Here is a 23,127-nt window from a genome sequence, read left to right as displayed (position 1 = left end):
CCAAGGCTCATAGTAGTAGTAGTTTATGCTGACTGAGCAAAGCCCATCCTGTTGTTGCCCATATCATATATGGTGTAGTACTGCCTGAGGAAAACATCTCCCAAGATCCAAAAAGGTTGTCCATTTTGGGATGGCAGGTAAGTCACCTCTACACCTACAGTGCAATATCCATTCTTCTGTAAACAGAGTGAACCAATAAGTGAAATTAGAAATTTAGACAGCGATAGAACAGATTTAGTTGTTCTATTATGTGTATAAGCCAAATCACTGATTTTCAGGATGCAGGGAAAAACTGTAATGGTTAAATAAAAGTGAGTATATAGTCAAATGGTATATTTAATCACTTTTGACTAAAGATTCAGAATACAGGTGAAATCACAATCTGTATCATACTTCTTAATTATGGAGGTAATTATTTCAATGAGAAGGCAACTTTTTGGAACACTGACAGTATGAAATATCAGTGTCAGAGCTTAGTTTGTGATTTATGATGAAAATAATTGATTTGCTTTACTTTACATTAATCACATGATCATTTTAATGTATAAGAATTAAGACAAGAAGATTCATTGAGATCTGGTACCTGGTTTATATATCCAGAAGGAGGGATTGGGAACTGGACTCCATTAATGGTAAAGCTGATTGGAGGCAGGCTCTGTACATTGCTACAATCCACTACAAACTACAAATAGAGGGGGGAAATATTATTCACACATGTTGCCATTTAGAAAGACCAGAGTTGCTTTTGACAATTTTAAATTTATTTATTTTAAATGATTTAACATTACAACAAGTATTGACGGATCAAATGGGATCTCTAGGCTGGATTTCATAAAACTAGAGTCGTTATTTTCAAAGTAATGCAGACTAAAATATTATGCATTTACCATACAATGTGTATTCAAGAAGAAACACTATATAACCACCTGAAGACATCTAGTCTTCCTGTGGTATTCCATGAGCTCTTACCTCTCCATATTGGCTCTGCTGGGCTCCCAGGTACTGAAGCAGAGTGCCCATAAATTGCTGAGGCACTGTAAGGAGAGAAGTCCCCGTATCAACCATAGCCTGGCATCCTTGATTGCACCATCCAGTTGCCTGTCCATTTATGGAAAACCTGAAAACAAGATCTTCTCAGTATCTTTGCTAATTAATACCATTAGAGTCAGGCAAACCTGATTCATCAGTGATATTCAGTTTACAATAAACCTACTTAATTTTGTCTTCTGAAGCTATAAAAATACTCACTCGTCAATGGCGATCTGCCAGTAAAGCTCCTGGGTCACTGGGGCCCAGTATATCTGACCAGAGTACAGGTTGTTATTAACTCCACCAAAGACAACCTCTCCAGATTGGCTGGAAGAAGATACAAGCATCAAAGACAGCAAGTAAACATTCTTTAAGGATTTCTAATTTAACCCCTTAAGGACCTTTTACACCACAAGACAGAATGTTTTTGTTTTTACTATGTCTCTCTTGTCTCTGTATCCACGCAAATTTCATATTGTTTTTTCAGCACAAGTAGGGTTTCCTTTTGACCATAAATGTAAAATGTTATTTTGCAAGAATAAGATAAAAAAAAAATTACAAAAAAAAAATGTACACAGGTAGATCTGTTGGGGAAAAATACCCTAAACATTAATTACCTTGATTTTAAAAATACTTTTTATGCTCAGGATTCTAATCTATTTTGTCCATTGTTGGGTAAATATTACAATTCATTTTCAAACTCAATTTTTTTTTTCAAACTTGGTGGACCTCTACGTTCAATAATGTTTACAGATTTCAAAAACAACCCATAAAACTATGTTGCTGAAAAGAATTGCAGCCATTTTATCTCTAATATCTTAAAAAAATGTTTTTTGCATGTTGCTTTTCATTTAATTTTTTTACCTTTTTATTACACTGACCTCCATTAGAGAGTAGTGCACAATGTATAGAGATCCACTTTGGATGCAGCCGGCCCCCCAAGCGGCACAGACACATCTGCTGTTCAGGTAAGGGGGTGGGGGAGGCTGTATGAATGAGTATTTGATATTGAGTGAATAAATTAGTGAATTAATGTGTATATGAATGAGAGGAGTGAATGAATATTTGTGAATGAGTATATGTAAATGAGTATCTGAATGAGGGAATTAATGAGTATCTGTGAATTAATATTTGTGAATAAGTGAATAGCATGGATGTGTAAGTGGGGGTGTGACACAGGGAAGCTGTTTTTTGGGCAGAGATGGCACAGGGAAGCTGTTTTTAGGGCAGAGATGGCACAGGGAGGCTGTGTGGGGGGCAAAGATGCCACAGGCAGGCTGTTTTGGTCCTATGCTTCCAATCTGGGTGCTAGGACGGTCCTGTGGTGCCAGGGCTGATTTGATACTAAAGTGGCATAAATACACAATGTGGGGCTGGCAATATGCAAGGGTGTGGGGGCATCAATTCACATGGGTGTGCTGGCTGGGGCATCACATTAATCAATACTAAAGGCGGGGCTGTCTGGTGGGATAAATATACAATGTGGGGCTGGCTAGGGGGCATAAATACACAATGGGTGGCTCGCTGAAGTGACACAATGGGTGGCTCGCTGAAGTGCACAAATACATGTGGGGGCTGGTGGCATCGATACACAAGGGGGCAGCTGGGGTCATCACATAAATCAAAACCAAAGAGAGGGGCAGGCTGGGGGCATAAATACACATAGGGCTGGCTGAGGGCGATACACAAGGGGGCAAAAACACAAAAAGACATAAGCAGTGGGGAATTAAAAAAAACAACTTAACCCGTCTGGATGTGGGTGTCAGTCTGGCGGAGCCTGTCCTTGTGGGTGTGTTGGTGTGGCAGAGCCTGTCCTGGTGTATGTGTTTAGGTGTCATTGTGGCAGAGCCAGGCCTGTTGTGTGTTTTTGGGTGTTGGTGTTGCAGAACCCGTCCTGGTGTGTGTGTTTGGGTGTTGCAGAACCCGTCTTGGTGTGTGTGCTTGGGTGTTGGTGAGGAAGATCCTGTCCTGGTGTGTATGTTTGGGTGTTGGTGTTGCAGAACCCGTCCTGGTGTGTGTGTTTGGGTGTTGGTGTTACACAACCCGTCCTGGTGTGTGTGTGTTTGGGTGTAGGTGTTACACAACCCGTCCTGGTGTGTGTTTTTAGGTGTCGATGTGGCAGAGCCTGTCCTGGTGTGTCTGGTTGGTCATCTGTTTCCTGGCACTTTACTTATTGTAGGAATAAATTGAATTATTTAATTTTTACTTATCCAGAGACAAAACGCCTCCTGAATTTGTAGTCACTTCAGAGGACAAAACATTCTAGGCCCAGAAATCAGTGAGAGGAAAAGTAAAGGATTTGTGTTATTTACTCTATTTTATTCTGCATATTTTATGTGTGGCTTCAGGCATCCCATTAGTGATGACTTTTTAGTTTACTGATGTACTACCAATCCCATCACATAAAATTCTATCTTATACTATCTGCCTAGCACTGATATTCTCTTTATCCAGTACACATGGATGCTGAGGAGTTAAGATTCTGTCTATTCTTTCTATTTTATTTCTGTAAAAAGGCCCACCAAAATCCACAGCACCAGGCCCATGATGCTATTAATCCAGCCCTGACTAACTGAGGTGAGAAAAAGGGCTGTATGGGGTTAGATTCTGAAGCTCCACCTCCTCATGGCTAGTCCCCCCAGAATGCATATTGCCCACTTTAAAGTTTGGTGGAGGAGGGATACAAGTCTGGGGCTTACAGTATATGGCATCGAGGGGGTAGTAACTGGTGTGGGGTGGCTTAATAACAATTAAGTTTAGCAAAGTGTGGATCTCTGAAATGTTTAATGTGTAAGATTTGAGGGGTGTATGGAGGTTTATTATAAGTCATGTTGTCTCAATAGCAGCTACCTACTGATCTATACATGCCCAAATAATATCCCTATCTCCTTTTGAGGCTATATGTATTTTTCTGATAACTGGGCATTAAAAGACTGCTATTATATTAGATCACAGTGAAGTGACTTGCCTTATTATTCATTAAATCTGTCCAAAGAACATGTGATTTATTTTTTAAGAAAACTAAGACATCTTCTTTTTCTTCTCAGTCTTACTTGCTAAAAGTTGGGTAAAATGTGGGGCCTGATGGTGACTTCTTCCCCAGAAGTCCTGTTTTTACATACATTTTAATAATAAAGAATATGTTTGACTAATATGAGGAGTAAGATATTTTGGTGACAAATTCTGATTTTCTTCTAAATTACATATTACACCAGACTTACCTGCCCAGCCAGACACTAAAGATGGGGGAGGTCAGCAGGTTTTGTTGCAGCATTCCTTGCATGGCAGTGGTAGCACCACCAGCAGAGAGAGCTGGGTAAGCCATACCAAAGATACCCTCAAAGGCAGCATAGACAAAGTTGGTGCCAGGCTCATTGATACTCAGACCAATCTCTTGGTTAGTGATGGTCAGGCCTTGTACCTGTAAAAGAAATACAACTGCTTAGGGTTGACTGGCACAGAACTGAAACTGAATACCATATTTGCTCGATTATAAGACGTGTTTTTTTTCAGAGCAAATGCTCTGAAAAAATAACCCTCATCTTATATTTGAGGCCATCTTCTAATCAAACCTCAAATAGAGGTCTGACTATAAGACTAAGATCCAGATCCCCCGCAGCGCTGTAGGGGACCTGGATCCTCCTCTCTGGTAACCTCTGCTGCTGCCGGCACTTCCTCTGGAGGCTTCTATGACGGAGCGCCGACGTGACGTTCTGGTGCTCCATCATTGAAGCCCCGGCAGAAGTACTGGCAGCAGCGGAGGTTGTCTGCGCGATACGCACAGACAACCTCCTCTGCTGCCAGCACTTCCACCAGGGCTGCTATGACTGAGCACTGGAAGGTCACGTCACGCCAGCGCTCCATCATAGAAAACTCGGTGGAACTAACGGCTCCCCCCACTAGACAACAGGGAGTCTTAAGTATGAGGAACGAGTCTAGGGAAGCATAGGTAAGTTGGAGGGGCAAGAGTGGCATATGGGGGGATATAAGGCATTCCTGTAGGCAGAGTGGTATAATGGAGGTTAAAAGGCATATAATTGAGGCAGAGTGGCATATAGGCAGGTATAAGGCATATTTGGGGGGCAGAGTGGTATATAGAGGGATAAAGGGCATTTCTGGGGGTGCAGAGTGGCATAATGGGGGTTAAAACGCATATCATGGAGGCAGAGTGGCATATAGGCAGGTATAAGGCATATCTGGGGCACAGTGGCATATATGGGTTTAAAAGGCATATCTGGGGGGCAGAGTACCAAGCCGTGGGGCAGATGTACATAACTGGGGGGCAGGTTGGCAAATAAAAGGAAAAAAAAACAACAAATTTTTTTTTTCTCAATTATAGTTTTTATGAAATATGAAAAAATAGTTTACATGTGAATGAATATTTACTAGTAAAACATTTTTCCTATAAGGTAGTCTTATATTCAGGCTTTTTCTTTTTTTCCTAAATTAATATTCAAATTTTGGGGGGGTCCTCTTATAATCAGGGTCGTCTTATAATTGAGCAAATACAGTATATCTAACAATGCTGGGTAGCAGTGGCACTCAAATATGGCCATCTTGCTGTTATTGGCTGGTGACATTCTCTTACAGTATATTCGGTGAATGTGCTGATTTACGGGAATTAAACAACAAGTGATTGAATTTTACAGTGTTTTAGGAATATATGCTGGAAATCATGAAAACACGTATGCATTGGTGTTTCATGCTTTAAAAAGGATCTATCAAATGAAAATAATATATACTTATGAAGAGGATATAACAAATGGTTTTTATGTTAACAGTTTGAGATGGTGCAGCAAGTTAAAATATGTTTACAATGTATTTTAACTAACATGTTTTTTTGCAGAGTGCTTGTTTAGTAGTTGACCCTTTTTCACACATAGAGGTCTTCTATGCGTTTTGACAAAGGACTTTCAGTATGGGAGTTGAGACATAATTGGTTTATCCAGAAGTGGGCATAAAGGAAGCAGAAATTACTGGGAGCAGGAAAAGCTACCTTTCCAACACCACTGTAATGAGTGGGCTGACCCAGAGGTGTGGGGGGCACCTTTAGGAAAAAATTAGGGACACCTCCTAAAATCCTGTTGCGGAGCACCACGTGTTTATGTTACTTTTCTGCAATCTCTTTTTATATGTGCAGTAACTGTGTAATATGTAATAAACTTTTGAATCATACCACAGCTTTGTGTCACATGCAGTGGCGTCTCCAGGTTTCATATTTAGGGGGGGCACATGGGGGGCCAGGGACCAAAGTAGGGGGGCCAATTATAAAACGGTACATATACACTATATATATATATATATATATATATATATATATATATATATATATACACACACACACGTTAGACGTGCATTTTTAACTACATAATATGTATTTATCTCTTTGAAGTAAAGACTGTGATTAAAATATGATTTCAAAATAACAGCTAAAGTGACAGTTATTTTTCATTATTTAATATTAGCCCCTGCTGACAATATATATAAATATTAGACCCTGCTGCAGATATATAGAAATATTAGACCCTGCTGCAGATATATATTAATATTAACCCCTGCTGCGGATATATATTAATATTAGCCCCTGCTGCGGATACATACTTATATTATACCCTGCTGCCGATATACATAGAAATTATACCCTGCTGCCAACATATATTAATATTAGCCCCTACTGCCGATATATATTATTAGTCCCTGCAGCCAATATATATAAATATTAGCCCCTGCAGCCAATATTTATTGATAATAGGCCCTGCAGCCGATATATATAAACATTAGTCCCAGCTTCCGATATATATTAATATTAGCCCCTGCAGCCAATATATATTAATATTAGACCCTGCTGCCAATATATTTGCCACACTGACTGCAGATCAGGGGAAGACAGTGAGAGTCAGTGCAGTGTTCCCTCCTTCTGACTGCACCGTGACATTGAGAGGTCCTCTCCCCTGTAATCATCCCCAGAGTCCCTTTGTCCCCTCATTCACTAAACCATAGCGCTCTTTTACTTACACCCTGTAGTTCAGGTATAGATCAAATAAACAACACATGGAAACAGCACATGCAACTGAATGAGATTAAAAAAAAACTTGTATTTGCAGGTATACATAAATAATGTATGGAAACATAGCATTGCAGGTATAAACCAACAGAACACACAAACCCAGCATTGCAGGTATATATCAACTGGAAATCACATGTACACTCAGCACTGAAGGTTTAGATCAAATAATCAACACATGGAAACAGCACTCCAGGTATTGATCAACTGAATAAGACATGCAAATCCTATATTTGCAGGTAAACATTAATAATGTATGGAAATATAGCCGATACAGATGAACAGAATGACACAAAACCCAGCTTTGCAGATATAAATCAATTGGAAATTACATATAAACTCTGCATTAAAGGTATAGATAAAACCCCCTAAATTACAGGCATAGATCACTGGTCACACACCCCAAAGCCAACCCTGGTGTCCACACTGCCCACATAGAACCTGACCAGCACCTAAGTTACACATTATGTCAACTTTGTCCCCAAACAGCTGAACGTACGCCGTTTTTGTCCCATAAAGACCTCTCCCTCCCAATCTATCCTATCTACCCCCTCTCCCTCCCAATCTATCCTATCTACCACAACTGCCTCTCTATCTACCACATCTGCCTCCCAATCTATCCTATGTACCCCCCTCTCCCTCCCAATCTATCCTATGTACCCCCCTCTCCCTCCCAATCTATCCTATGTACCCCCTCTCCCTCCCAATCTATCCTATCTACCCCCTCTCCCTCCCAATCAATCCTAACTATCCCCTCTCCCTCCCAATGTATCCCATCCACCCCCATCTCCCTCCCAATCTACCCCCTCTCCCTCCCAATCTATCCCATCTACCCCCCTCTCCCTCCCAATCTATCCCCTCTCCCTCCCAGTCTATCCCATCTACCCCCCTCTCCCTCCCAATCTATCCTTATCTACCCCTTCTCACTTCCTATCTACCTCTTCTGACTCTCTAACCCCCTCCTAACTTTCTAACCCCCCTTTGAAGTTCACTTACCTTGGGCTTGTCCAGCGGTGAGATCGCGAGGTCTCTGTATCCCTGGTTCTGCCGGCTTCACTGCTGGGCGCCGGATATGACGACATATACCGGCGCTCGGCTTGAAATGCCGGCACTGCGAACCAGGAAGAGGCCTCGCGGTCGCGGAGAAGAGTGAGAGGCGCCGAACGGTTGCTGAGAACTTATTCCTCAGCAACCGCTCGGCGCCTCTCACTCTCTCCTCCGGGTCTATTAAAAAAAAAAAAAAGCCGGCGTTTCAATTGGGGGGGCACACCGGGGGGCACAGCATGATGTAGGGGGGGCCATGGCCCCCTCTGGCCCCCCCTGCCGACGCCACTGGTCACATGATGTGTGGCTAATGGGGATATGTTCAATTAAGTGGGACATGAGACAAACTCCCTAAATTAGTGACTCTCCTGTGATAAGGAGACTTGCTGGAGCTCTCCCTCTTCTTAGAAGTGGCTTAACAACAGGGCATGATTAACTTGCTGTGTAGGTGGGGCTATCCCCAAACAATCTTTAGTAGGAGTGAAAGTGGGCAGGAAGTGGGCATGTTTAAACACACCTCCCTGAGAAAGTGGAAGGAGACTGGAATGGAGATCAGAAAGCCTTTTGCTGCATACATCTGCAGAGGGGCAATGCGCATTTTTTATAGGGTGTGCAAAGGTTATGTGGTAATAATGTCTGGGAACTTGTAGGTTTATACCAAGAGTCTTATTTTGCAGTGCTGCTTGCTCAGAGTTTTGGGTTACTATTTTCTATCTCCTGGCAGTGTTATTTGGTAATACTCACGCCTGCATTTTCGCCATTGACTTCTTATATCTTTTAAAGTCTCACTGGGACTATACCTGCTACCACTGGCTAGCCCTGCCTCAGTAGAGGGGAGGTGCTGGCAGCCAGCACTGGGAAGTTCACAGTAGTGATAGGAAGTTCGGATCAGGAAAGTGAATCGGATCATTTCGATTCGTTCATTGAAATGATCCAATTCATGATCCGAATCTTCAGATCATTCAGTGTGACACACAGGAGTTACTGTTTCCCAGTACCTCCCTGCAGTCACACTAACGATTGGCCCCGCCCATTTCATTACAGTCAATGAACCCTCCTGCCTGCCTACTGTAGTGATGTCACTGAAGGCAGAGAATCGTTCAATTCAGTTATGGTTGATGGGGTGTTTACTGTTAATTTAGGGGCAGTAATGGTTGATGGGGTGTTTAGGGTTAATTTAGGGGCAGTTATGGTTGATGGGGTGTTTAGGGTTAATTTAATGCTGATGACTGAGGATTAATTTAATAAAGTTAACTTAAGGTGCAGTTAGAGCAGGGGTGTCCAAGTTTTTTCTGCAGTGGGCCACTTCATCAGAATTGTATATATGCGCGGGCCGCACTCATTTTTCACTGAGAGAAAATATGGCCTTTAATAAAATATGCAGATTAAAATAAAGTAAATGACACAAAACCTTTACTTTTCCTCTCACTGATTTCTGGGCCTACAAATTCAGGATTCTGGATAAGTAAAAATAAAATAGTTCTATTTATTTTAGGGATGCACTAAAATGAAAATTCTGGACCAAAACCAAAAATTCAGGGTTCACTTAGCTGAAACTGAAAGTGACCCCCCCCACACACACTTTTAATAAAAGTAAGTTACACACTAAAATTGTACAAAAAAATTATATATTATGATATATAACAGCAATCTCAGGCATACCCAGATTCCAGCATGTACTGGTTGGCTGGGCATTGTATTTTTTGTCCAATATTAGTGTGTAACCACACTTTTATTAAAAGTAACATACCACAATTGGACAAGTCACAATATGACTTGGCATGATAGGAGTGTGATTGCTAACAGTAAACACAGTCTTTTTATACCCAGGCAACCAGTGAATGCTGGAACCTAGGCATGATGGGACTGTGATTGCTGTTAGCTGTTACCAATCACACTCCTATCATCCCAAGTCAGCCAATACATGCTGGTACAGGGTGGCTGTAAGTGCAGACCCCATCCTGCTGGCAGCATCAATACACAAGGGGGGCAGCTAGCCAGGTTTCAGAATGTACTGGCTGACATGGCATGATAGGAGGAGTGTGATTGCTAACAGCAAACACACTCTTTTTATACCCAGGCAACCAGTAAATGCTGGAACCTAGGCATGATGGGACTGTGATTGCTGTTAGCAGATTGCTGTTAGCTGTTAGCAATCACACTTCTATCATCCCAAGTCAGCCAACACATGCTGGTACAGGGTGGCTGTAAGTGCAGACGCCATACTGCTGGCAGCATCAATACACAAGGGGGCAGCTAGCCAGGTTTCAGCATGTACTGGCTGACTTGGCATGATAGGAGTGTGATTGCTAACAGCAAACACACTCTTTTTATACCCAGGCAACCAGTAAATGCTAGAACCTAGGCATGATGGGACTGTGATTGCTGTTAGCAATCACACTCCTATCATCCCAAGTCAGCCAATACGTGCTGGTACAGGGTGGCTGTAAGTGCAGACCCCATACTGCTGGCAGCATCAATACACAAGGGGGGCAGCTAGCCAGGTTTCAGCATGTACTGGCTGACTTGGCATGATAGGAGTGTGATTGCTAACAGCAATCACAGTCCCATCATGCCTAGGTTCCAGCACTTACACATCCATGCTATCACACACACACAAATTCATTCACATACTCATTCAAACACCCTCCCCACCCCCTTACCTGCTCTACAGCTCTCAATGCCGCTCACAGACTTCAGCAGGGGGCACGGCCTCCCTCGTTCTCCCCACAGAGGAAGCAGGACTGGAGCAGAGAATAGACCCTCCCACAAGTAAGCAGCAGGGCTCTTGTGATCCTGGCTGCTGATCTCACGCGGGCCGCACGTCGAGGTTCCGTGGGACGCATTTGGCCCGCGGGCCGCATGTTGGATGCCCCTGAGTTAGAGGTAAACTAAGGGGAATCTAAATCCTGGGGGCAGTGAATATTATTAGGGCTGCAACTAACGATTATTTTCATAATCGATTAGTTGGCCGATTATTTTTTCGATTAATCGGATAAAAAAAATGAATGTAAATTTTTCAATTATTTAAAATAATTTAATAAACAAATGATGTTAAATACAAACTGCAGAATAAAAAAAACTTTGATAAAATGTATTTCTTCTCTTTATTTCCCAACCAGCCCCAATTTATGCACATTTGAGCCCAGACATGCCACGCTGCCTCCCAGACATGCCACGCTGCCTCCCAGACATGCCACGCTGCCTCCCACATATGCCACTGTGCCTGATACGCCTTATACCCCCTGATACACCACTCCATCCTCCCCAGACATGCCACACTGCTTTCCCACATATGACTTACATACCCTGTATGCCTCATACCCCCAGATATGTCTCTCCGTCCTCCCCAGATATGCCTTATACCCCCTAGATATCTCATAGTGCCCTCATAGAGTCACAGACCCATTCGCATCACACAGACACCATACTTTTATAAATAAGTACTGGGTTAATCTTCACTGCCCCAGGATTTAGATTCCCCTTAGTTTGCCCCCCTTTATCTCTAACTGCACCTTAAATTAACTTTATTAAATTAATTCAATTAACCCTAAACACCCCATTAACCATAACTACCCCTAAATTAACCCTAAATACCCCATCAACCACAGCATCCCCTAAATTAACCCTAAAGACCCCATCAACAACAGCCCCTAAATTAACCCTAAACACACCATTAACCACAACTGCCTCAAATTAACCCCAAACACCCCATTAACCATAGCTGCCCCTAAATTAACCCTAAACACCTTATTAACCATCAATGCCCCTAAATTAACCCTAAACACCCCATTAACTATAACGTCCCCTAAATTAACCCCTACTTCCCCTAACTTTCAGCAGCCCAAATATTAATTTTATACTTACAGTGAGATGAGTGTCACAGCCATGTGGTTCTGGAGAAGGAAGGGGCAGGGCCAGTTGTCACAGTGATTACAGGGAGGGACTGGTAAGTAGGAACTGCTGCTGTGAGTCACTGAAACGGATTATATAATGAGGGGTATTTTTCAGAGCGTTTGCTCTGAAAAAACCCTCATTTTATAATCGATAATAATAATTTTATCGATTAGTTGTTGCAGCCCTAAATATTATTAATGTATTTATTTATAAAAGTATTGTGTCAGTGATATTCTCTGAATGATTTGAATCTCTGTAAGATTCGAATCCCTGTAAGATTCGCATCTTAGAATCATTCGAGTCTTTGACTCAATGAGTCTTCGTTCCTCTGTGAATGAATGATCTGTAACCTGATCCAGAGTCTGTCTAAGTGCTCTGCAGATGACTCACTCTAGGATCAGGTTACAACTGCATAATTCACAGACTGAGCTGTTACAAATGAATCGTTCAGTCTACTGAACCGATTCATCCGGATCACTGAAAAGAATCGGATCAAAAGAACGATTCATTCATGATCCGGACATAACTAGTTCACAGGTTTAATGGTAAGACATATTTTGCTCTAAGCTGTTACAGGACTGAAGGTCTAGGCATATACTTGAAAAAATGGTTTTGTTAAATTTGGAATTATTACTGAACTAAAAAAAAGTTGAGAAATGGCTGTAGAGATCTCTCACATATGGTTTTGCTATCTGGTACTTTGTTGGCACTAAACATTATACTAGTTATTCACATTGCATATTTTGAAGCATAATTAAAATATATTAAAAAAACAAACTTACTGTCACAGTGTCATAACCAAAGACACCAGTGAGACTTCCACTGCCATACTGCATAGAGAATCGCTGATTACTTGAGGTATAGGTAGAAGATTGGCTTGGGTTAAACAGAGGGTGGTTCTCTAAGAAAGAAGAGCAGTTTTCAGGTGAAAAATGCTGTAATGCTGTACAGAATTAATGATTATGATTTCATAATAATTATTATGATAATAATGATTATGATTTCATAATACACACTGAGATTAAACAGCAACAAAAATAAAGTTCTTTTGGGAAAGTTATTTTGGGAAATGTGACTGTAGAGCTGGTCTTAGTACAAGGCGCCCCAGACACCTGCCTAGGGCATTTGAGTATCGGGAGAGCCGCAGCACCCAGGCAAGTCACCCCAGGGTCACGTAATGAGCACATGGTAGGTAGCTGGGCGTAGTATGTATGTGTGTGATACAGAGTAGAATGCACAATGGAAACAATATATATACTCTATAGAGACTATGTTTAGTGTGACAATGAATGTCGGTGTCAGTGTACAGTGTGGGGGAGTGTACAAGATTACAATAAATCTGTGTGGAGGAGACAGTTACTGGGCTAGAATGAATACGTGACTGGATGTCAGTGTACAGTGTTAAAATGTGTGTGAAGGTGTCAGTGTACAGTGTTAGAATGAATTTGTGTGAGGGTGTGCATGTTAGAGTGAATGTGTGTGGTTTGTTAGAGTGTTTTCTAGTATACAGTGTTTATTGTGTGATATGTCAGTGTATGAAGTTAGAGTATGTTTGTTAGTGTACAGTGTATTGTATGTTAACATATGGCGTTAGACTGAATGTGTGTTAGAATATGGTGTTAGGTTGTGTGAGCAAAGAAGGTGGTGTGCAGAGTGACATGAAGGGAGCAGAGCACTGATCAGTGAAGAAGCTGTACAGAGTAGGGGCCAAGCAAATATTTCCTGTGTCTGTGTGTAAGGCACCCTATGTACCCTGTGCATACAGCTTCTTCACTGCTCTATAATGCTAAGAATAAAATAAATCTCTCTCTGTCAAAGACTGGGGGAGGGCACACGAGAATATTCTTGCCTAGGACTGGTCCTGTGTGACTATTAGAAAACTCTTTCCAGCGAGTGAGAAATGACAAAAACTGTGGAGAAAAAAATAGTGGTGAATAAAGGGTATGAACTGGCATTGCGAAGCCCCTCACCACTTGTATACAAACTCATACAAATTTCTGGGATATGTGAGAATCTAACATTTTGTAAAAAACCTCCATAACTAGATATATACAGTATCTCACAAAAGTGAGTACACCCCTCACATTTTTGTAACTATTTTATTATATCTTTTCATGTGACAGCACTTAAGAAATGACACTCTGCTACAACGTAAAGTAGCGTACAGCCTGTATAATAGTGTAAATTTGTTTTTCCCATCAAAACACACAGCCATTAATGTCTAAAGCTTGGCAACAAAAGTGAGTACAATTAGCCATTTCCCCTCCCCAGTGTTAGTGTTACAAGGTCTCAGGTGTGAATGGGGAGCAGGTGTGTTAAATTTGGTGTTATCGCACTCTCTCATACTGGTCACTGGAAGTTCAACATGGCACCTCATGGCAAAGAACTCCCTGAGGATCTGAAAAAAAGAATTGTTGCTCTACATAAAGATGGCCTAGGCTATACGAAGATTGCCAAGACCAAGCATGGTGGTGGGAGTTTCATGGTCTGGGCCTGCATGAGTGCTGCTGGCACTGGGGAGCTACAGTTCATTGAGGAAACCATGAATGTCAACATGTACTGTGACATACTGAAGAAGAGCATGATCCCTCCCTTCGAAGACTGGGTCGCAGGCCAGTATTCCAACATGATAACGACCCCAAACACACCTCCAAGATGACCACTGCCTTGCTAATGAAGCTGAGGGTAAAGGTGATGGACTGACCAAGCATGTCTCCAGACCTAAACCCTATTGAGCATCTGTGGGGCACCCTCAAACGGAAGGTGGGGGAGAACAAGGTCTCTAACATCCATCAGCTCCGTGATGTCATCATTGAGGAGTGGAAGAGGATTCCAGTGGCAACCTGTGAAGCTCTGGTGAACTCCATGGCCAAGAGGGTTAAGGCAGTGCTGGAAAATAATGGTTGCCACACAAAATATTGACACTTTGGAGCCAATCTGGACATTTCAACTTAGGGGTGTACTCACTTTTGTTGCCAAGGTTTAGACATTAATGGCTGTGTGTTGAGTTATTTTGATGCGAAAACCAAATTTACACTGTTATACATTGTAGCAGAGTGTCATTTCTTCAGTGTTGTCACATGAAAAGATATAATAAAATATTTACAAAAATGTGAGGTGTGTACTCACTTTTGTGAGATACTATATATATATTTGTTAAATATAAACCTCATTTTATAATCCCCCCACGGATGATATTATAGATACTTTTAACTCTTTACTTATTCTCCTGTACTCATGATATACAACCTTTTAATACGTATGTTTACATATATGCCTATAACGTATTGTGTTATTGCATTTAATGACGGCATTGTATTATAATTAAATGTATTAATGCTTATGTTTTATGGATGGAGACAGTACCCTTTCCCTTCCCCTCCCCTGTTTAGTCTTGTTTATCCCCTTATTTTATTACCCATTTGCAACCCATTGTTGTATATTGCAAACTTTCATAAAATATATTTGAAAGAAATGTCAAAAAGAACTTTAAAGGGCCATTCTTTCTTTCTGTTGTTCATTTATGTATTTATGTGATCAGGGAAGCAAAATGAGTGTTGATTTCTATTTGAGTGAAAAAACAAGCTGTCTAATAGGTGCACAGGCAATTCACTTGCATCACTACAGTTCAGCACACTAGGTCAACTACACATTGATGTAAGGCTGAAATTCTTCAAGGAAATGGGTGCTTAGGAAGCTTTCACAAATAGATTTAACTTTGCATTTAAATCACTACCACCCCCCAACACAGGACCAGATTAACATGGGGGCTGATGGAGCTGCAGCTCCAGGCCCCTACCTGAAAATAGGCCCAGTCAGGGCCAGACTGACTGGGCGTATGTGTGATGTGGCCGCCAGGCAAAAGAGGCAGCTTCCCCTTGAGCACGTGGTTGCATCCGGGCCCGCCGGATGATCATTTCCGCAGGGACCCGCTACTTACCTGTGCGTTGCTCGCACACTATGTGAGCAACGTCTCTTGTACCGCCAAGGGGATGCAGGAACCCAGCTGAGTAAGGTCATGTACATCACGTATGTCACATGACCCTGCTGTGCTTCTGCTTCCCTTGTGCAGTAAACAGAAGCAACACAGAAGGATGCAGTGGGCCCCCCGAGCGGTACAGACACATCTGCTGTTCAGGTAAGGGGTTGGGGGAGGCTGTATGAATGAGTATGTGATATTGAGTGAATAAATGAGTGAATTAATGAGTATATGAATGAGGGAATGAATGAGTATCTGTGAAGGAGTGAATTAATATTTGTGAATAAGTATATGTAAATGAGTATCTGAATGAGGGAATTAATGAGTATCTGTGAATGAATCAATATCTGAATGAGTGAATGAGTATCTGTAAATTAATATTTGTGAATAAGTGGGGGGGCATGGCACAGGGAGGCTGTTTTGGGGCAGAGATGCCACGGGCAGGCTGTTTTGGGGGCAGAGATGCCACAGGCAGGCTGTTTTGGGGGCAGGGATGCCATGGGCAGGCTGTTTTGGGACAGAGATGCCACGTGGAGGCTGTTTTGGGGGCAGAGATACCACAGGAAGGTTGTTTTGGGGGCAGAGATGCCATGGACAGGCTGTTTTGGGAGGCAAAGATGCCACAGGCAGGCTGTTTTGGGGGCAAAGATGCCACAGGCAGGCTGTTTTGGGGCAAAGGTGGCAAGTCTTTGCTTCCAATCTGGGTGCTAGGGAGGGCGTGTGGACACAATCTGGGTGCCAGGGCTGATTTGATACTAAAGCTGGATGAGTGGCATAAATACACAATGTGGGGCTGGCAATACGCAAGGGGGCAAAAACACAATTTTAAAAATTATTGTTAACTTAACCCGTCCGGATGTGGGTGTCAGAGCCTGTTCAGTTGTGTGTCTTTGTGTGTCCGTGTGGAAGAGCCTGTCCTGGTGTGTGTTTGGGTGTCTGTGTGGCAGAGCTTGGCCTGGTGTGTGTCGGTGTGGCAGAGCCTGTCCTGGTGTGTGTTTTTGGGTGTTGCAGAACCTGTCCTAGTGTGTGTGTTTGGGTGTTGGTGTTGCAGAACCCGTCCTGGTGTGTGTTTTTTGGTGTTGATGTTGCAGAACCCGTCCTGGTGTGTGTGTTTGGGTGTTGGTGAAGCAGAGCCTGTCCTGGTGTGTGTGTTTGGGTATCGGTGTGGCAGAGCCCGTCCCGTTGTGTGTGTTTGGGTGTTGATGTTGCAGAACCCGTCCTGGTGTGTGTGTGTTTTGGTATTGGTGTTGCAGAGCCTTGTCCTGGTGTGTGTTTTTGGGTGTCGGTGTGTCAGAGCCTGTCCTGGTGTGTGGGTTTGGGGGTCGGTGTGGCACAGCCTGTCCTGGTGTGTCTGGCTGGTCATCTGTTTCCTGTTTCCTGGCGCTTTACTTACTGTAGGAATAAATTGAATTATTTAATTTTTACTTATCCAGAGAACGCCTCCTGAATTTTGTAGTCACTTCAGAGGACACCATTTTTTAGGCCCAGAAATCAGTAAGAGGAAAAGTAAGGATTTATGTTATTTACTCTATTTCAATCTGCATATTTTATTAAAAAAGATTAGTGGCACTAAATTATGGCTTCAGGCATCCCGTGTATGATTACTTTTTTAGTGTACTGATGTTCTCCTAATTCCATCACATAAGATTCTATTTTATCTGCCTAGCGCTGATGTTCTCATTATCCAGTACACATGGATGCCAAGGAGTTAAAATTCTGTCTATTCTTTCTATTTTATTTCTGTAAAAAGCCCACCAAAATTCTCAGCACCAGACCCATGATGCTATTAATCCGGCCCTGCCACAACATAGATATTTTTTCAAGAAGGGTTCATCAAATTGCAGTTATAGTGCATAGAAATTAGGTACAATTTCCAAATAATTATGATGCAACTATAACTGTGTGTGGAAACTGGGATATATAAAAGGTACCACTGCCAAATGAATGAAAGCAAAACAAATGGTGTGAAGAAATTATTTAGAAAAATGAAATGAAGCAGTGCTCAAGATGTTCCTAAAAGTTCTTGTAACAGACATCAACTAATAATAGATGATAGACTTAGTATGGTTCAATGTTACTAGCACCTGTATTGTTACTATAGTACAGTACATGAAGCTGCCCCAATTCCCTACATTTCTGATGTTGGTCTTAAGAAGAACTTCAAATGGTCAGTTCCAAAACTCCTGCCAAGGGAACAATAGAAGAGAATTACGATATCACGCTCTTCTAAACTACATTGAGATTATGATAAATGAGGGACTCTTTAAAATAGCCTACCTAGTTTATTAGTAGAGTGTAGCAACACAGCTTCAGGAGTCTGTTCACACTTGGGGTCATCAATCTTTCATATAATTCGGATAACCACAGACCAAGAAGGTAGGAGGCAGGTACATCTGGGCACTTGTTGAACCCTGTACCACCTGGTCAAAATTGTATATGACAATTCTTGAATCTTTAAGAGTGTCTTACAGTTATTGAGCATTTATAAGTTAAGGTAGGGATGTTTTTCTGATGTTCAGGGGTAGGAGGGAGGTGAAGGTCTATTTTGTCTATATTCTTTTGATTGTGACACAGTGATACAAAGAGAGTGGAGTGGTAGATCTATCTAAAACCTTGTGTGGAAATATGAAGGGGCTAACGCTAGGTGGATGTAGAGAGATAAGAATCAAAGGAAGATATCTGCTGATACCAAAATCATACTAAAAAGTAAATTGAGGATTTATGGGACAAAGAACCAAATCTCCTTAGTTTATCTACATAAAGGAGGTGGAGTAATCTTAATATCTGATCACCTTTTCACCCCATGGAAGTTATGACCCTGCATTACAGATGTATTCTGCCTCTCAATTGAAATTCCAATCTACGTAAAAAATCTGGGACGTTTGTCCATAATCATTAAAAAGTTAAGGCAGCCACACACTGCACTTTTACACTGTATTTCCCGGGTGTGCCCTCTGGCCAGACTGGGCATGTTTTTGATGTTGATCATATGCAATACAGATGTTGTATTGCATGATACTTACGACAAGCTGGGCTCTGGCAGTATGTGGAAGCAACCCAAAGGTTGGATGATCCAGTGTCAAATAGCACCATGAAGCTCTGAGGAGGGGTTCCAACACTGATCTGCCCATAGTAGCAGGCCTGAGATGAAAACCACATTCACATTCAGTTTAAGTTGTCAAGTTAAGAGTCCAAAATTCCCATTACAGGGTTCATGACAAGATTTTTTTAGGAAATCAAAAAGGGGAAAAAGATGGCCTGAATAATAACGCCCGTTCCTGTTTCTCCCTCTTTGACCATAATCTTAAATTTAAATTGTGATGGAACCCTCCATCACTGGGGCCACTGGAGAGGCCTGACAGCCAGCCCCCTCCCTATTGACTATAGGCCTTGACTTTGTAAAGACTTCTGTTGCTACCCCCAGCAGGATATCATCTCATCACTTGCTGAGGGGATTATCCCTCGCAGACAGCCAGGATCTGCAACCAGGGAGTGACCGCCATTGTTTTACTTAAATATCAGAAAGGCCCCCCACCCCATGGTGCACTACTATGTTGTCCCCCAGTTCCACCACTGCAGACATTTACCCCGGCCAAAACTTGGAACTAATTTTGGCCAGTAATAGATAGTGGAGGTTGGGACCCCTATTGTATTGTTAATCCCTTTACTGACCCTGTTGTCTCTGGAAGGCAGATTAAGGGGTGGTTTGTATCCCAATATCTTGTTTTATGTTAATGTTGGCTATATCCAGCCCTATGTGTGAAAACTAAACCAGTCTTCGTTTTAGTTATACCCTACACTGAGTCTCGGCTAGTGACTGGGAAACCGGGGAAAGAGTGTGTTGTGCCAGGCTAAGGGAGCACAAGTCAGCGGAGGTAGTCGGTCGTACTATCCAGGTCCGTGACATAAGCATTTTATATCTTTTTACCCAGATGCTCCATCCAGTTCTGTTCTATGCCCCACCATGGTCTGTGCCTGGCCCAGGGTGCAACAGGGCAATTGATCCCCATTCTGGCCCAAAACTCCATATAGTAAAAGCAAGGCAGACAGAGAGCACTAACTGCAGGTGAGACAAAGTGAGGGATAGATTGATTGGATGAAAGGGTAAAGGAGTAAGTGAGGATGTATGTTAGAGTGAGAGTATATGTAAAAGTGTGTATGAATCTTACATAAGTATGTGTGAACATTAATGGGTATATGTGTGTGGACATGGTGTGTTAGCATGAATCTGTAAGTGTGTGTGTTAGGCTGTGTGTATGTGTGTAAGCATGCGTGTATGTATGCTATCTCACGCTCTGTCTCCCTACTCCCTCCAACCGATCTGTGTTCCTGTCTTTTTTCCTGCAGCTCCGCTTCTTCTCTTGCCTCTACTTGTTCTTCCCTCTTCTGGCTTCTCTCTTTGTCCAATTATCTCCGCTATCTGCTCCCTTAACCTGACCTCTGCAAAAGGGTGAAGCCTGTGTGAATACCCTCTTCCCAATTGGAGGAGAATAATGGAAAAAGAATTTCAATATGAGAAGTGCAGAAGCTCCTCTCAGAGTACTTCCACAAAAAGCAGAGCCACAGAGACAGCCTTTTCCGTTTCTGCGAAACGGGGGACAGAGTGTGTCCGGACTTTTTTGAAGGCCTGGTTAATAGAGCAAATTGCGGGGAAAAACAGCTAATCGTTTACTTTTTTCCATTTTCATTTGGCAACAGTGTTATCAATGCCTCAACGTGTTGCTACCAGTAATATAGCCATGGAATTATATACTAAAATTGATGGCTGCGGAAGAGTTTCAAAAGCCAATTCTGAAAAGTGTCTCCCCTGAAAAGGGATGTACTGGACCTGCATAAAGTTTTTTTTTTTGCTGAGGTGAAATACCTTATGCAACTATACTTGCAAGGCCTTCCAAGCTCTTTCTGTAGAAGAAACATGTTTCAGAATGAAAAAAACTCTATTTAGGAAAAAAAGAAAAAAGAGAAGTGTATTGTGTCATTTTCTAAGTTCAACTGTGATATATTAAGATTGTACCTTGTGGTTGTACATCTCATTATACTCTCATGTGGATGTACTACAGTATATATGAAAAATGTACATTAACTATTGAAAAAAAAATTAATTGAAAAAAAAAGAAAAGTGAAATAAATAGAAATTGCAAATGTGAATGTGTTTGTATCAATGTACAGTACTTCTACACACATTAACAAGTATAATATTGTAAGTATAATCTATGTTATACTTACATCCATGTACATAGGCTCATAGGCCACTGCAAATTCATCTTTGTGGTTAAAGCTGTATTTCATGGCAGGGTCTCTTTTGTACATTTTTAGAAATTCCTCAAGAACACCTTTTTCCTTCATCATTTCTCGGGTGGATTTGAATTTGCTGAGAGGGACTCTGAACAAAAAAAATGTGGAGTGTCAGTCAGACACAGTCCAGTAATATCAACAATTACAATAATGTGCATTGACTATGCTACTAAAAGTAAGCATGACCAACTCTTATTTTTGAATCTTTCCCATATGCTAATTACAGCAATGCCCAGATTAGTTTTATTCATGATAACAAATAGAAAAGTTTAAGCTTTTTCCCCAAAACTGTTTTCATTCTATTCTTTTTTAAAATATTTTTTTACAGATTTTTTTAAGGTAGATTTATGCACATCACACAATTTTTAAGAATTTATTTACTGTAATTCCCCATTTAGAAGTCTACTCCAAGTATTTATTTTCACACATTACACCTCATCATACTAGAGACTTAAAATTTTACTTGCTTCCCATGTAGAAAAATGCCAGGTTGCACTTGGTATTTAGCAGGGCAGCCATGCATATTCAGCTAGTGTCCACATACTACAGGACCCAATCTGCTGCTGGAGCAGCAGTAGGGGTAATTATGTTCTATAGGCCAAATCTGGTTATCAAAATGTGCAGAGGCAGTTGCATCCCCTCTTTAGCCCCTTGTTAATTTGGTGAGATATATAACACAGTACACCCATCCTCCTCTTCTTTAAACTGCTCTTCTATTTGTGCAGAGCACTGGGGTGACACATTAAATGCTAGTGTGCCACCCTCAAGGCTTGTACAATGCAAGGAAACAATACTACAGTTGCGTGTTGGTTAAGCAAAGACCTCTGTAGTCAATAGTCCAGTTATATAGGAGATTAGAGATCTCTCCGACAAACACACTAGTGCTGCAGTTCAATAAGGAATTCGAGTTGATATCTGACACATTTTACCAAGTTGTGAGCTAAATGCTTAGCAAATAATATTTTGTGTCTGGTAAAGAGACATAAGCACCGAAAAAGTTTGTAGATATAAATATATATTACGCTGACCTGACTAATCCCTCTGACAGCTGGAGACAAACGAGCACAAAGACCACCCACTTCATGGTTACCGACTGTGATTAACTCAACAACTCAGTTTTTGGGAAACCCAGGATCAGCTTTTATATTCACAATAACAACTTTTGCCGTATCACTTTCCAACACCGTTTTGATTAAACATGTTTATTTTGGAAACCTGTTGCATTTATTATCAACAGCTAATAGTGCTGTTAATGGAATGCTAATCTAGCAAGCTAAGTTTCCAAGTATCAAAAATGTGTCCTCCAAAGCTTAGCAAATTTTGTAACACAATGATAGGTGTAGTTCAAAGTAGATGGAACTATTGGAAGGCAATTGTGTTAAGACTTTAAGAATTTAGTAAAGGTCAATGAGCCAGAATTAAACCTTTTTATTGGTCTTTGTTGTTCGATTGTTGACTGAATAATATGATGGCCCAAAACATGTACCCTTCTCAGGTCCTCCAGCAACTGCCTTCTGCAAACTTCACTGAAAAAAAATCAGTTCTGAGGCAACTGGCCCTACTTTTCTGGATCGCTTTTACAAATGTGCTGCTGCATACCTCCAGCATTTCATGTGTCTAAATTGGGACACCTGTGTTGGAGGTGCAAGAAAAGAGGTGGAGAGGGACAGGGCTGGGCCTGGAAGTGGACATGGCCAGGGTACAGCCACCACCCAGTTACCAGAATAGCTATCTAGTGTTGCAAGGTGTTGAACTCCATTTAAGAGCTCTAAAGAAGCATTAGCATAGACCTCCACTGATCATAAAGATTAGAAGATTT

General features: G+C 41.6%; 1 protein-coding gene across 3 annotated transcripts; it reads right to left on the bottom strand.

Moving 5' to 3' along the window:
- Positions 1-23: 23 nt before the first annotated feature.
- Positions 24-22,392, bottom strand: LOC149280824 (gastricsin-like). 3 transcript variants are annotated; one of them, XM_089500064.1, is made up of 10 exons: positions 22,337-22,392; positions 21,240-21,396; positions 19,037-19,154; positions 12,817-12,935; positions 4,251-4,450; positions 2,476-2,490; positions 1,249-1,356; positions 970-1,117; positions 584-682; positions 24-176 (listed from the first exon to the last, which is right to left on the bottom strand). In XM_089500064.1, exons 1-10 carry the CDS (start codon positions 22,390-22,392, stop codon positions 24-26), a joined length of 1,173 nt encoding a protein of 390 aa, XP_089356190.1. The 3 variants fall into 3 exon arrangements, with proteins under 3 accessions (XP_089356190.1, XP_089356191.1, XP_089356192.1); XM_089500065.1 differs by lacking the exon at positions 2,476-2,490; XM_089500066.1 differs by lacking the exon at positions 2,476-2,490 and having other exon boundaries at positions 24-173.
- Between the last annotated feature and the right edge of the window lie 735 nt (positions 22,393-23,127).

Source organism: Sceloporus occidentalis, unplaced genomic scaffold, assembly GCF_023333645.1.
Source record: "Sceloporus occidentalis isolate IW3139 unplaced genomic scaffold, rSceOcc1.0.p SCAF_146, whole genome shotgun sequence".
Taxonomy (NCBI): Eukaryota; Metazoa; Chordata; class Lepidosauria; order Squamata; family Phrynosomatidae; genus Sceloporus; species Sceloporus occidentalis.
Note: the sequence above shows the minus strand (reverse complement) of the source record. Positions and strands in the feature narration are given on the sequence as shown.